A 14,636-nucleotide genomic window follows, 5' to 3' on the forward strand; every position below is an offset into this window, starting at 1 on the left:
AACTTTACAATAATTTATAATACAGTAAAATATGCTTCAGATTAGTCCCATGCATCAAGCACCATTTTGCTCAGCACTGTGATACGCACTGTTAAGAATACTGAGAAAATATGTAAGATGATAGTTTTTATCTTCAAAGTTTGCGTTTTAATTAAGAAGTCAAAAAGGACAAATAACAGAAGAAAGAATGCAGTCTCTTCAGTAAGCAGTATCTGAATTTGAATCTCAGCTAAGTCACTATTGCTTGCGACTTTAAGCTCATTATTTACTGCTTTGGACTATTTCTTCAACTGCAAAATGGTGATCCTATGACTTACCTCATGAAGTTACTGTGAGCATTGAAAATATATGCAGTTGAAAAGCTCAGTAGCAAATCAGTCAAGAGTATGAGCTCTAAAGCCACATTCTCTGAGGTCAAATCCTGGCTCTGCCTACTTTACTAGCTGTGTGACCTTTGGCATGTTACTTAACCTCTCCATAGCTCAGTTTCCTCACCTAAAAAATAGAGCTAGTAATATTTACCTCTCAGAGTTCTGAGGAGTAAAGGAATTAATATGCAAAATGAGTCGGAAAAGCAGCTTTTTAACCGCTAGCATACTGCCTGGCATTGAAGCAGGCCCTCAGAAACGGTAGGAATGACCACATTCAAGTATTCAGAAAGAGGATATTGGTGAGGTCTAAAACAGTTAAAGTGGGCCACAACTAAGCGTTGGAATTCCAGATTTATTCCGCAAGTTTAGTGAGTACTACCTGTGAGGCCTGAGAACCTGTGTGAGGACACGAAGGCACACGTTATGCTCACAGAATGGAGAACTAATTAGAGCAGCGATCACTAGAAACGCAGGGTACAAAAAGCCAGGGAGGCTGGTTTCAGGGGGCTTGAAAATGAGAAAGTGTTTTTGATTTGCTAGGAAACTGGGAGCCACCGAAGATTTCAGAGCAGAACAGACTGCGAAAGGAAGAATTTAATGTCACATTGGCTACTGAGGGGACTGTTGTTTCAGAGGCAATGCTCAAGGTCACACATGAAGTGGTAAAAGGCCATGTTTTCAAAGGGCCTGAACTTGATTCTCTTTCTCAGTCTACATCAAGAGTTGACCAACAGAAATGTATTTTGAGCTTCATAGGTAATTTTAAGTGTTCTAGCAGGCACATTAAAAACATAAGAAACAGGTGAAATTCACTCCAGTAATATATTTCATTTAACTAAACTCCTGATATTATCATTTCAACATGTAATCAGTATTTTAAAATGTTTACTACTTTACATTCTTTTTTATATACAGTCTTTGAAATCCAATGAGAATTGTCCACTGACAGCACATCACGGTTTGAACCAGCCCCATGTCAAGTGCTCGATAGTCACACATGGCTTGCAGCTACTGTGCTGGACAATACAGGTCTATACAAACAAAGGAAATGCCATTTTTTTCTTAGGTTTCAGAGGTTCAGAAGATTAAAATAAAATGTATAATAGGGAAGTCTGTTTATAATGCAGATTATTTTAAGACTAATTATTTACAAAGAAAAAAGAAAAGTATCTTTAGGAAGCAGGTTTGGCAGGTCAAGGATTTGCCTATGTTCCCTTCGCAGTAAACAGTGGGAACTCAGTGTTCTTGCTTGTGAACATGGACAATCACTTCTTTTCTTTCTTTCTTTTCTTTTTTTTTTCTTTTATAAGACAGAGTCTTGCTCTATCGCCCAGGCTGGAGTGCAATAGCACAATCTCAGCTCACTGCAACCTCTGCCTCCTGGGTTCCAGCAATTCTCCTGCCGCAGTCTCCCGAGTAGCTGGGATTACAGGTGTGTACCACCATGCCTGACTAATTTTTGAGACAGGGCTTCACCATGTTGACCAGGCTGGTCTCGAACTCCTGACCTCAGGCGATCCACCCGCCTTGGCTTCCCAAAGTGTTAGGATTACTGGCGTGAGCCACTGTGCCTGGCTGATAATCGTAATTTCTTACAGCTGTTTCAAAGGGCTGTTGGTGAATATTAAAGGTAATATTACATACATAGACTTAGCAAATAATAACCTTGTTTCACTCATTTGTTCCACGAATATTTATTGAATATGCACACCAAGGATAGAACCATCTTATTTCACCTTTGAATTCTCAGTGTCAAGCACATAAGCGCTTGATAAATGTGTCTTAAATTATATATAATGAAACTAAACAAGATGACAAACAGAAAATGGAAACCATGTAGCAGTTATTCATTTGATTTTAACAAATGCACACTTTATTACTGAATACAATCTTACATACATTTCCACTTGATCCTTTGCTGGAGGGGATAATTCTGCCTCTGGAGAGGGAGACCCCTCTAACTTTTTGTGAATCTTCTCTTCTGTTATGAAACAAAAATTCAGAAAGATTTGTCTTATATCTAGTTAATAAATGCCCATGTATTTCAAAGTTTCTCAACTAATTTTAACAAGAAATAGAGACTTTGGTGTTTAAAAGGCAAACTCGAGACCAATCTGTCTGTTTAATAAAAATCTATTTTTTCAGTGTGCCAGAGGGAATTCTCCGGTTAACCACATTAGCATTAGGCCAAGAGGTGAGAGCTGTTCATCTCGTCACTGATACAGTGCTCTAGAGGCACTTAATTAAGAGACTGAAGTCCCCTGTGTACTTATTAATTAGACCAGAAGGACAGAACATCTGTTTAGATTCCAAAAATATTTTTGTACAAAATTCTACACTCATAGACTTTACATTGACTCATCTTGACTAAAACTAATCTGTAAAGAATATTCTTTCTTACAATTTGCTCTATTACTTAACATGTAGGTGAGCAAGGGCTATTTCAACTAAAATAGGAAAAAGGGCTATACCTTTAGTTTAGCCTAGGATACTGTCTTAGGTTACAAATAAACTGTGCCCTTAAGAGGCAGGCTCAAGGCTTGGTGGGCAGCAAAATGACCATGAAGAGGGTAAGGAAACAAGGATCCTTACCCTTAATATGAAGGTCTCATTCTTAGAGATTGCAGAAAGTTAGAAAAAGTATGAGGAGGGTTCATATATCGAAATGACTAAATAAACTTGCCAAGTCTGTTTCCAAAAAAGTTGAGTCAAAACAGAAGTCCCTTCCAAACCTGAAGTAATTCATGTCTTAACATCTTAATTTAATGTCTTAATTTAGCAGTCTTAACATCAACAGGCAGATATTAACAGAGGGGCAAAGATGGCGAAAGGAAAGAGACAATATTGTTCCTGATCTCTGAGCTTCAACTTGAAGCCAACAACAACAACAAAAAACCCAAAAAACAGAAAACATGAAGTGTTTCCTATCTCTGAGGGCGCCTGTGGACTAAGTCCCTCCCTTGGTTGCAGGACTCTCTCTGAGTGACTGCTGGAACTGACACAGAAGCCACTAACATTGCTGCAGATGGAGCATGAGGCTGGCCTAGTGACACACACTGGACACAAAGACTTTGTTCTGGTTTTCTTTTCTGATCAATTCTAAGATTTTCCCCAATCCAGATTCCTCAGGAATGTAATCCTGGCATGTGTGTGCACAGCGCTTTTGACCTCACCTTGCTTACTCTGAAGGTCTTTCAGTCTGGAGCAGAGCTCCTCCACTAAAGTCTCGATACCAGAGCTCTGCATGACAACAAAAAGACACATTAGGTTACAGCCAGTATGTACAAATCAGGTATTTGTATACTTTTGTTTTAATACATAGGTTTTACAAATCATCTATGTTCCAAAATAAATACATTACCAATATTTACGTGAATATTACAGTTTAAAAATTACAGGTTTGTAGATACAAATGAGTATACATGCTTCTTACTAATAAAGCATACTAAATGAAGCTTAGCGATAAAACGTGAACACATTCATGTACCTCCCAGAATAGCTTCTGCTTTTCCAAAGGTGTGTCATCTTGTTCATGGGGCAGATTTAAGGGCCTAAATGTCCATCATATGACCAAAAGTCAGTCACCATCAAAAAGAGCATTCAATATTTATGTGAGCAAGGTCTTATACCAGACTTAAAACGAAGGAAAATCACAAAACCTCATCTTAGTTCTCTAGGAGCTCACACTCTGAAAAAAACAAGGCGATTTTCTCTTTTTCTGTTTTAAAGAAACATGAACACTCATGATTACAACGACAACAACAACAAAGGTCCAGCAAACGAAGCCAATATTGCAAGTGTGAAAGCTTTGTCTCCTTTTCAGCATCTGGATCAGATTATCGACTTCTATACAAAGCTTGGGAGTTTAAAATTTAAGGAGAGTACATAGAAGAGTCTGGATTTGGGAGGGTAAAAATAAGAGTCAACCTTTAAAGAAAAATCAATGTTGAAAACACGCACAAGCAAATAACCTTTCACTATGTAGACTTTAACTTTTAGGAGTCTCAATTTCTCACAGGAAGAAAAAAAATTTTTTTACAGTGGACAAAAAAAGTGAACTTATTTCTCAAAAACTTTAGATTTACTCAGTGAGCAAAGTCCTATTTAAACTGGAATCAAGTCTTTATTGGTGGGCATAACCCAAACAGAGGCGCGTGATGGAGAGTTCTGCTAAGCCAGTGCCCTCACTAGGCCTTGACGGGCTAAAAATAGAACTTTACCGCATTCACTTAACTCAAAATGACTCAGCACAAATATTACAGATATCCTACATAAGAAATCCCACAGTTGCACAGTTTGAGTAGCAAGAAACAGATTACAATGAAAACAGTTAATTGTAAACATCTAGAGTTACATTCTGTCCACATCATACCACAGTTTTTAATAGGAAGATAGAAAAATAGGCCAGACAAGAGTTGCCCTTTCCTTTAGAAACACTCTTAAAAACCATGGCAGATATTAGTCATAAACACTGTTCAACTACAAACAGTTGCACCAGAAAGCATCTGCTTACCATAATGCTCAAGGTGTGACAAGGACGGCAATTATATTCCATTTCCTTCGGATCGTGAAACCAACACCAGTGTCAGCTGACACACTGCATACTGTTCTGTACAGCAAGCCTATGTCACTAGGTTTTTAAACCTAGGGCTAGTCTCCAATGCAGAACACTGAACCTCTAGGGATCGCTTATTAAATGTTTTCCAATACTCTAAAATGGGGTCCCATTTAATCAGAATGGTCATTACAACCTGGTTACTGCATATTTTTTCATGCTTTGTCTTAGAAATTAATTACATATATACACATATTTATTAATATCTGAGTAAATATGTATACTATACGAGTGATATATATATATTTGCTGTCATATATAAACATATATATATATATATTTTTTTTGCTCTCATGTTTAAACAGCAAAATAAACTAAGAGCTTACTCCTTACTCTCTGTGTAAAAGCAAGCTCTATCAACCAGGTTTTTTTGTTCTTTTGACTACCTGTAGCATCTTATATTTTTTTAAAAAATCGGCTGGGCACAGTGGCTCACACCTGTAATCCCAGGCTCACACCTGTAATCCCAGCACTTTGAGAGGCCAAGGTGGGTGGATCACTTGAGGTCAGGAGTTCAAGACTAGCCTGGTGAACATGGTGAGCATGGTGAAACCCTGTCTCTACTAAAAATACAAAAAATTAGCTGGGCGTGGTGGCGGGCACTTGTAATCCCAGCTTCTTCGGCAGCTGAGGCAGGAGAACTGCTTAAACCCAGGAGGCGGAGGTTGCAGTGAGCCGAGATCACGCCATTGCACTTTAGCCTGGGTGACAGAGCGAGATTCCATCTCAAATAAATAAATAAATAATAAATAAATCAATAAAAAATAAAAAATCATGAGAACCCCAGGTCACCATCACAGCAAGCTGGGAAGCAGAGAGGCACAGCAGAAGCTGTCATCGCCCTTTGTTGTCTCCTGGCAGGCGTTCCAAAGTGTTAATTTACAGCTTTAATGAGAAATTTTTATTCACTTTCCCAATTATATAAACCATTAGAAAATATTAATAATCAAATTTCAGTAGTATAGCATATCCATAAGGCCATTCAAGAATATTTTGAGAGCATACAGTATCTTAAAAAACAAAGAAAGATTAAGTTATATATTAATAACAACTCTAAGAGAGCACAAACTGTAGGTGAACAAAATGCTACCACTTCACCACTGAACTCGTGAATTGCTTTTCCTAACTGTAAAATGGATAATAATCACCCACCTTCCAGTATCCAACGCATGTAAAACACTCTGCAAACTGTAAGAGCACTCTAGAATCCAAATTATACTACTCCAAACCTGCAAAGTGGCGAGCCACACACAGACACTGGCAAGTTTCAGGACACACTCAGTGAGCAACCTTCCGAATGCATGGCCAGCCGGCCACTAGTTTACCATAAACTGGCTCATTCACATACCCAGTAAACAAACGGTTATGAGGACCCCTGTCCTCCTGCAATTTACATGATAACCACTCTAATTTCTCTGAGAAGAGGACTCAGTGGAATGTATTTGGGTTTGGGGTTTGGAGTCATGCTGGCCTGGGTCTGAATTCTTGCCCTGCTATATTCACCGGGCAGCAAAGGACACGTGTGCCACTTCCTCTCTCTAGACCCAAGAACGCCAGCACTTTTCTCCGAAGATTCAGTAGAAAAAGCTAACATGACACACGTGAGGCACCCGGAGTCCCTGTCATCTTAGTCACTTAAATGTTGGTGTCATTTCTAGATTTTGTACGTTTTTAATTTTCTACAATCTTGTTTTTTGATTTATCACTTCAAAAATGCCTCTAATTTTTGCTATGATTTGATTTGGAGGTTGGAGGAGTAAAAAGATAATTAACCTAATGCATACCACCCAAACCCCTCTGGATTCTCCCTGGACTTCATGGCCTGCTCCTTCTGTCTCTGACCAACACACTAGGTTCTTGCCACTGCTGTGCTCTCTGCACCTGGCTGGGGGGTGGGGTTGAAGGGTTACATGATGATGGAGACTGAGCCTCGGTCAAACACAGCAACTGGTGTCCTTACTTCATGAGGGTCTTATTTGTTCCCTGACAAACTCCTATCACTTCCCATCCCTACAACATTTCCAGTATTTCTCCATCTTCTAAATACTTCCCATCCTTCTCAACTTGGACCTTAGCTAGTAAGTGTAAAGTAAAAGAAAGGCAATCTGACTTATTCTGCTTCACCTCTGCTCTCCATACTCAAAGGTTTCTGTGCCATATTACTCACCTTACAGGTTTATCTTTCATGGAGGGTTCATTTAGACTGGATATTCCCTAAATGCCAGACAGGTGCTGCCATAGTGTGATTACTAACATACATGATACTCAGTGTTAATTGCCTGTTCCATTTGCACATGGCTCAATGGAGTCAGAGAGATCTGGTTCTAAATTTCACCCTAGGGTCAACCACATGACCCTACATAAATCATTTACCTATCAAAGCCTCAGTTTCTACATCTGGAAAAGGGTGCTAGTATTATGGACACATTTCCTAATAGCTGGTTACTGAATTTCCTGTACTGGTCCCCTAATTTCTTTTGTCTCCTGTTCACCATTTCTTCATCTTTTTGTTCTACTTTCTGGAAGATTTCCAGAGCTGTCTTCCAAACCTCTATTGAGTTTTTCATTTCTATTATCATGGTTATAATTTTTAAAAGATCATCTCGTCCCTCAAATGTTTTTTTTTTTTTTTTGAGACGGAGTCTCGCTCTGTCGCCCAGGCTGGAGTAGTGCAGTGGTCGGATCTCAGCTCACTGCAAGCTCCGCCTCCCGGGTTTACGCCATTCTCCTGCCTCAGCCTCCGGAGTAGCTGGGACTACAGGCGCCGCCACCTCGCCCGGCTAATTTTTTTTTTTTTTTTTGTATTTTTTAGTAGAGACGGGGTTTCACCGGGTTAGCCAGGATGGTCTCGATCTCCTGACCTCGTGATCCACCCGTCTCGGCCTCCCAAAGTGCTGGGATTACAGGCTTGCGCCACCGCGCCCGGCTTCAAATGTTTCTTCTTTACAGTAACCACTTCCTCGTTAAGAAGTCTTCCACACTTCTGTCTTTGGAACATAAACCTACTTGTCAGTCAGGTACCAGAAAGGGAAGGGGGAATCAGTCCCCAATTTTCATTATGGTGTCTCATGCTTTCCCTCAGGGGTGCCTGGTATCCCAAAGTCCAAAACCTGTCTACTCAATTTCTCCAGAAAGTAACTGTCAAAGGAAAGGCTGTTACTGTAGTGCCCCCAATGAACTGCACCTCCCAGCACTTGCCTCTAGGTTGGGCCCCTCCCACGGTGACTGGGTTTCACAATAAGATGTTGCCGAGTGTGACAGATGCCCTCCTGGAATGCTACCTTCTGAGTGTTCTCCATCTGCCATGTGGGGAGAGGTCACAGCTCCCAGCCATGCTTGCTGAAGCACCAGTCACATGAGGAGAGCAATCCTGGATGTTTCAGCTCCATGTGCCCTCGCAGACCCCAAGCAAGAACAGCAGAAGAACCTCCCAGCTGAGCCGTAGCTAACTCACAGAATTATGAGTAAATAAAATAGTTGTTTCAAGCCACTAAGTTTTGGGGTACTTAGTTATGCAGCAATAACTGAAGCACAGGCTTTCAAACACTCCTGTTTTCAGCCCGACCCTGCACATGGGGCTCTTTTATAGTTTTTCAGATCTTAGTCTTCAGTTTTAAAGCGGAGTTAGAAGATTAGTGGTAGGAAACCCAACTAGATACTGATAGAATGACTACTGGTGATCACAGTAATCATTTTACTGGAAAGTAAAGGATCAATTCCATACTTTAATGACTAGAAGTTTTAAAAACCCTTTTACAATTTAGAACTAAGTTAATGTTAAGCAAATAAACAAAAGAGCACCAAGTGAGAAGACTGAGAATATGTACCAGGGTTCACAAACTCATGCCTTCAATAGCCAGAGAAGTAATACAAAGTCAAAAAAAACCTCCCCCAAATAAAAAGCTGTTTCTGCCAAGGCCCCTGTATGAGAGCTGAGATTCCTATCCTTGAACACCAAATGGTCTACAAAAATTGGCCTGCCTCCAGCTCTCATGCACATTTGCTCTCTAGAAAATGATACAGAGTAGGAGAGAAGTATCCAATGGACAAATATCTTCAAACATGATCTAGGGCACAGATTATGTACTCTTTAGAATGCTGAAAAAAATCTGCAACAAAAAGTAGAGGATAGCAAACTGTTATAATGATTAAATAACGTGATCAATAGAGGCTTAGAAAAAGGTAGCCCTGCTCTTTAGCAGGGTGATGTAACATAAAGGGAACATGATCTAGACTCATGAGACCTGCTGTGCTATGTGAAGCTGTACACGTTATTTAACTTCTCTGAGCCTCCATTTCATCATTTTACAAAAAGAGGAAAATATTTCAGCTTAACTTAAGTCCTTCAAGTTTCCCAGTTCATTATAGCATCTTACTGATTTAGGCAAACCCCTCCCCGTTTTTTGTTTTTGTTTTTTTAATTTTTGAGATAGGATCTTGCTCTGTCACCCAGTCTGGAGTGCAGTGGTGCGATCACAGCTCACCACATCCTTGACCTAAAGGACTCATCTCCCACCTTCTCAGCCTCCCAAGTAGCTCAAACTCAGGCGTGTGCCACCACACCTGGCTTCCTTTTTCTTTCTTTTCTTTTTGCAGAGACGTGATTTCTGCAAAACCCCATCTCAAACTGGTTTCAAACTGCCAGGCTCAAGCGATCCACCTGCCTCAGCCTTCCGAAGTGCTGGGATTACAGGCATGAGCCATCGCGCCCAGGCAAACCCTATTTTTTATTATATGCAAAAAAAGTCCTGTTTCTTACTTTCATATGGAGATGGCAGTTTCTTTTCCCTTTAGATATCTAACAAGTAAACTTCCTGAAGGACATTTGGCTATAGAAGCTCAGAAAGCTATGAGTTGAATATCTGGATATTATTTGTTTCACCTCATGGTTCAATTAAGAATAGTCAGAATTTAGACTAGTTATTTTTAATCTAGGAAGCATGAGCTCTTAAGGAGGCCACTAGTGGACATGTAACAAAGTAATTCATACAAGAAAAGTTTAAGTATAACATTCTGGTTAGGTCCATAGCTTTCATCACATACTCCAGTCTATAAGGGTGTAACAGTTAAAAAAAACCACTGACTTCAATCTAGTAATCTAATGCCTAAGTATACACGCAAGAAAAAGTACTGTACACACACACACAAGGATAAGCGTATAACAATGTTCCTTTCGGTGGGGCACGGTGGCTCACACCTGTAATCCCAGCACTTTGGGAGGCCAAGGTGGGCGGATCACGAGGTCAAGAGATCGAGACCATCCTGGCCAACGTGGTGAAACCCCGTCTCTACTAAGAATACAAAAACTAGCTGGGCATAGTGTTGTGTACCTGTAGTCCCAGCTACTCGGGAGGCTGGGGCAGAGAATCGCTTGAACCCGGGAGGCGGAGGCTGCAGTGAGCTGAGATCACGCCACTGCACTCCAGCCTGGTACAGAGCGAGACTCCGTCTAAAAAACAAAAAACAAGAATGTTCCTTTCTACATTCTTCATAACAGCCCCAAATGAGAAGCAATTAAAAGGCCCATTACTGGGAGAATAAACAGTGTTATATAGTTCACAATGCACAACTATTTAGGAATGAAGACATTATAAAATCATGTTATCAATATAGGTAAAATTTTAAAACTTTTAACTAAAAGAAGTTACAAAAACATATAGAGTATGGTATAATTTATAGAAAATTTAAGTACATGCAAAATCATGCTATGAGTATTTGTGTACATCTTCAAACAATATTTAGTAAACATACGAAAACAAGCATGGGAAAGATAAACACCAAGCTGCGTACAGTGGTAACCTGAGCGGGATGAGGAGGAAAGTCATAAGGAAAGGGCACATGGGTCTCCAGCTGTGCTCCCAACACCTGGCTTCTTCAACTTCAGTGGACACACAGGGATTCACTGGGCCGTCATTTGGCCCCTTCTGCTCCTCAAACTCTCAATCTGTTTTCATACCCCAGCCCTTAACCCCACACGTGTCTATTTTATAGTGCCTCCCTCTCAAATTTTTACAGCAGCCCCTTCCACTTCTGTGTCTGTTCTCATATTCTCACTTCTCAACATCTGAAAGATCAGAAAATTTCCTGTAAAAAAATCCCAATTTTCTACCTTTTCTAAAAAGAGATCAGAAGAATTGGGCTAGATAAACAAAAAGAAAATGGTCTATTTCATGCCTGGTCCTCATAAACCACTCTACCCCACCAACCCTAGACATGCATATTCAGTTTATTCTGCTGCCTGTTCAAAAATCTCCACTTAGCTATCTCCTAGGAGGCATCTCATAGGTTAATCCTTATTCATACCACAAAGAAGTTCCTTTCCTAGGTTCCTTTTCCTTAGTAAATGAAAATTACTTTTTTTTTGGAGACCGAGTCTCGTTCTGTCACCTGGGCTGGAGTGCAGTGGCACGATCTTGGCTCCACCTCCCAGTTCAAGCGATTCTCCCACCTCAGCCTCCTAAGTAGCTGGGACTACAGGCATGCACCAACACACCCAGATAATTTTTTGTTTGTTTGTTTGAGATGGAGTCTTGCTGTGTCGCCCAGGCTGCAGTGCAGTGGTGCGATCTCGGCTCAAGGCAACCTCCGCCTCCTGGGTTCAAGTGATTCTCCTGTCTCAGCCTCCCAGGTAGCTGGGATTATGGGCGGGTGCCACCATGTCCAGCTAATTTTTGTATTTTTAGTAGAGACGGGGTTTTGCCATGTTGGTCAGGCTGATCTCGAACTCCTGACCTCAAGTGATCTGCCTGCCTCCCAAAGTGCTGGGATTACAGGCATGAGCCACTGTGCCCGGCTGGGAATGACATTCTTGCAGTTGCTCAGATCAAAACCCTTGGCTGTCTTTCTTGTCTCCTCCTCTTATCTCTACCCACATCCAATCCTGTCAGTTCCATCTTCAAAAACAGATGCAGAATCCTCCAGCCATCTGCCTTCTGGAGCCCTGCAATTGCATCTTCACTGAGGGCTTGCAATCTGCCCTCTGTCCCTCCAGCACAGCTCACTTACCCTGTGTAGTTAGTCTCAGTGCAGCAACCAGTATACTCTCTGATCAGTATCTGATTGGCAAGTAAGTCAGGTTGCACTACTCCTCTCCAAACCCTAACACTTCACAGCTGCTCAGGGGAAAAGCCCAAATCCCTAGTATGGACCATGAGTTTCCTCAAATGCTCCAGCTCCACTGCCATCTATATACCCAAAGAGATAGGACTTAGGCTTCCTCAGGCAGGACTGGCTGTGATCACACAACTGTGAGTGTTCACAGCTTTAGTAATCGCTGGCTTCTTCTGAGGGGTTCTAGTCTGTAGAGAGCACAGCATCACTTCTTGCAATGTACATAATGCATTCAGATAGGCACCTCACACATTGTAAGCGCTCAATAAATGTTATCATTGTATGACGCTCTTAGTATTACCCAGAAAAGGTTGGGCTCAACAGTCCATGTGTCAGGACACAGTATATAGTCATCCCTATATTGAGTTGGTTCCAGGACCCCCTGAGGATACCAAAATCTGTAGATGTTCAAGTTCCTTATATAAAATGGCATAATATTTGCATATAACCTACACACATCCTCCTATATATTTTAAATTATTTCTAAATGACACATAATACCTAATACAATGTAAATGCTATGGATGTAGTTGTTATACTGCATTTTTTAGGGAATGACAGGAAAAAAGTCTATAGATGTTCAGCACAGACACAATCATCCATTTTTTCCCAAATATCTTTGATCAACTGTTGGTTACCTCCACAGATGTAGAACTCATGGGTATGAAGGGCCAACTGTATACGGTCAAAATTAACCTTGAAGGTAAACACTGCCATGACATATTTTTCATGGTTTTTTGTACATATAACCCTGTACAGCATATAAATAATGCATATGCAAAATACTAAGATATACTCTGTACTTTTACTGGCAAAAAGAATTTTCCTGGTAGACTTAGCTCAATGTGAGAATATAAACAAGTGAATGTTAGGACTCCACCCTACTTAGGGTGTAAGTCCTCTCTAAGGCTTTTTAAATAACAATGGGGCTGGTCAGCTCCCCAGGGTAAGCTGCAGTGCTGCTACTTTCAAAACTAACAACCCCAGAAGAATGGTATTATGAAAGAGTTATTGCATTTTAACTTTATTCACTCCCCAAACAGGACCTCATTAAGTTTCTAATCTTCTAACCACCCTCAAAGTGGGAGATAAAGTACTAGTTCTGATTCAGTGTTAAGTGGCTCAATAAAACAAATATAAGTAGTTATTTTTTTAAAGGGGGAAACAAAGAGAGGTTTGCATACATTTAACAAATATCAGGTATATGCCAGGTCCACTGATAACAGGAATGAAACAGACAGCTTAGGATAATCACCTAAAAAATATACATCTAGGGGAGGGCTGAATTGCCTATGACTGATTCATAATACCATTCCTCTTTACAGACTCCATTACTAACTGCAATCAAAGCATATGCAAAATATTTTAATGAAAACGAACACCCAGAGACATGCATGTTATTTGCATATGTAAATGAAAGGGAATTAGCCAAGGCAGTTTTCAGTGGGACCTAACAACCAATACAGCCCATCAAAGGTCATGATTCCCTGGAGAAATAAATCTTCAATTGCTCAGCCAACATTTACACGGGGACAGCCACATTTTAATCAATGTATAAAATTACATTCTGATGCAACTGAATTGCCCTCTGTTTTGGCAATGTCTCTCATAAAATAATGAGCTGAGCAGGGCAAGAGAAGTGCTATAACGTGGGGTACAACTTGTTACAAGGATAAAGTGGAGGCACAGTGTAGTATCACAAGCATGTAAGTGGATCCAGAGAAGTAAGCCATTCTCCTTAAACCGTGACACCAGTGAATAGTCTGATAACTATGGATGCTTTTACAGAAACAGTTCACACTGTAACTATAATAGTCACATACACATATAATAGTCACATACACATGAGAAAATAATTCACCTCACATGTAATGCATAATATCACCACTACTTCCTACCTACACTTATATCTAATATAATATAACCTACATCATTGTCTTTTATTTGCCATTAACATTTTAATCTACTAGATTATAAACTTGAATTGTTAGTGGTTTTTGATTGCGACCAATTGGTAGTGACTGTCTAAAGAGCTGTACTGAAAAGCGCTTTTAAGAGGGCATTTGGACTGGATAGGAAAGCATAGCACACACAATACCATAAACACGATCATCCTCAGGAAATTAGCATACTTAATATGCAAACACTCATGACAAAAACATAAAATAAAATTTTGCATTATAATTTTCGATGGAGGTCCTCTTTGCTCCTTTCTTTCCATTGAAGCCAATAGACAAGACTATAAAAAGAAACCCAGGGGACACACAGATGGCCTACCATTCCTAAACTACCACACATTGATTCTTTCTATTGCAGTAGGCAATAATTAAAGAGGGTTCTTTTCATTGGCTCCCCAAGAGGCGGGTGAGCTGGTTTAAGGCAGTGGTGCCCAATCTTTTTGGCACCAGGGACTGGTTTCGTGGAAGACAATTATTCCACAGACCCAGCAGGTAGGCTTGGGGTTCGGGATGAAACTTCCACCTCAGGCATTAGATTCTCATAAGGAGCATTCACCCTAGATCCCTCACGTGCTCAGTCCA

At 40.4% G+C, this 14,636-nt stretch overlaps 1 protein-coding gene across 15 annotated transcripts in view; it reads right to left on the reverse strand.

The window, feature by feature from the left end:
* The window catches only part of KIAA0232, a 97,446-nt gene that overhangs the window by 23,484 nt on the left and 59,326 nt on the right, over nucleotides 1–14,636 (reverse strand). For 11 of the 15 annotated variants that reach the window (NM_001193917.3, XM_078001837.1, XM_028848097.2 and 8 more), the window contains 2 exon segments: nucleotides 2,271–2,352; nucleotides 3,545–3,611. In NM_001193917.3, the coding sequence (NP_001180846.1) occupies nucleotides 2,271–2,352; nucleotides 3,545–3,611 (149 nt within the window). 15 annotated transcript variants of the gene reach the window in all.

The sequence above is a fragment of the Macaca mulatta genome, chromosome 5 (genome assembly GCF_049350105.2).
Source record: "Macaca mulatta isolate MMU2019108-1 chromosome 5, T2T-MMU8v2.0, whole genome shotgun sequence".
Taxonomy (NCBI): Eukaryota; Metazoa; Chordata; class Mammalia; order Primates; family Cercopithecidae; genus Macaca; species Macaca mulatta.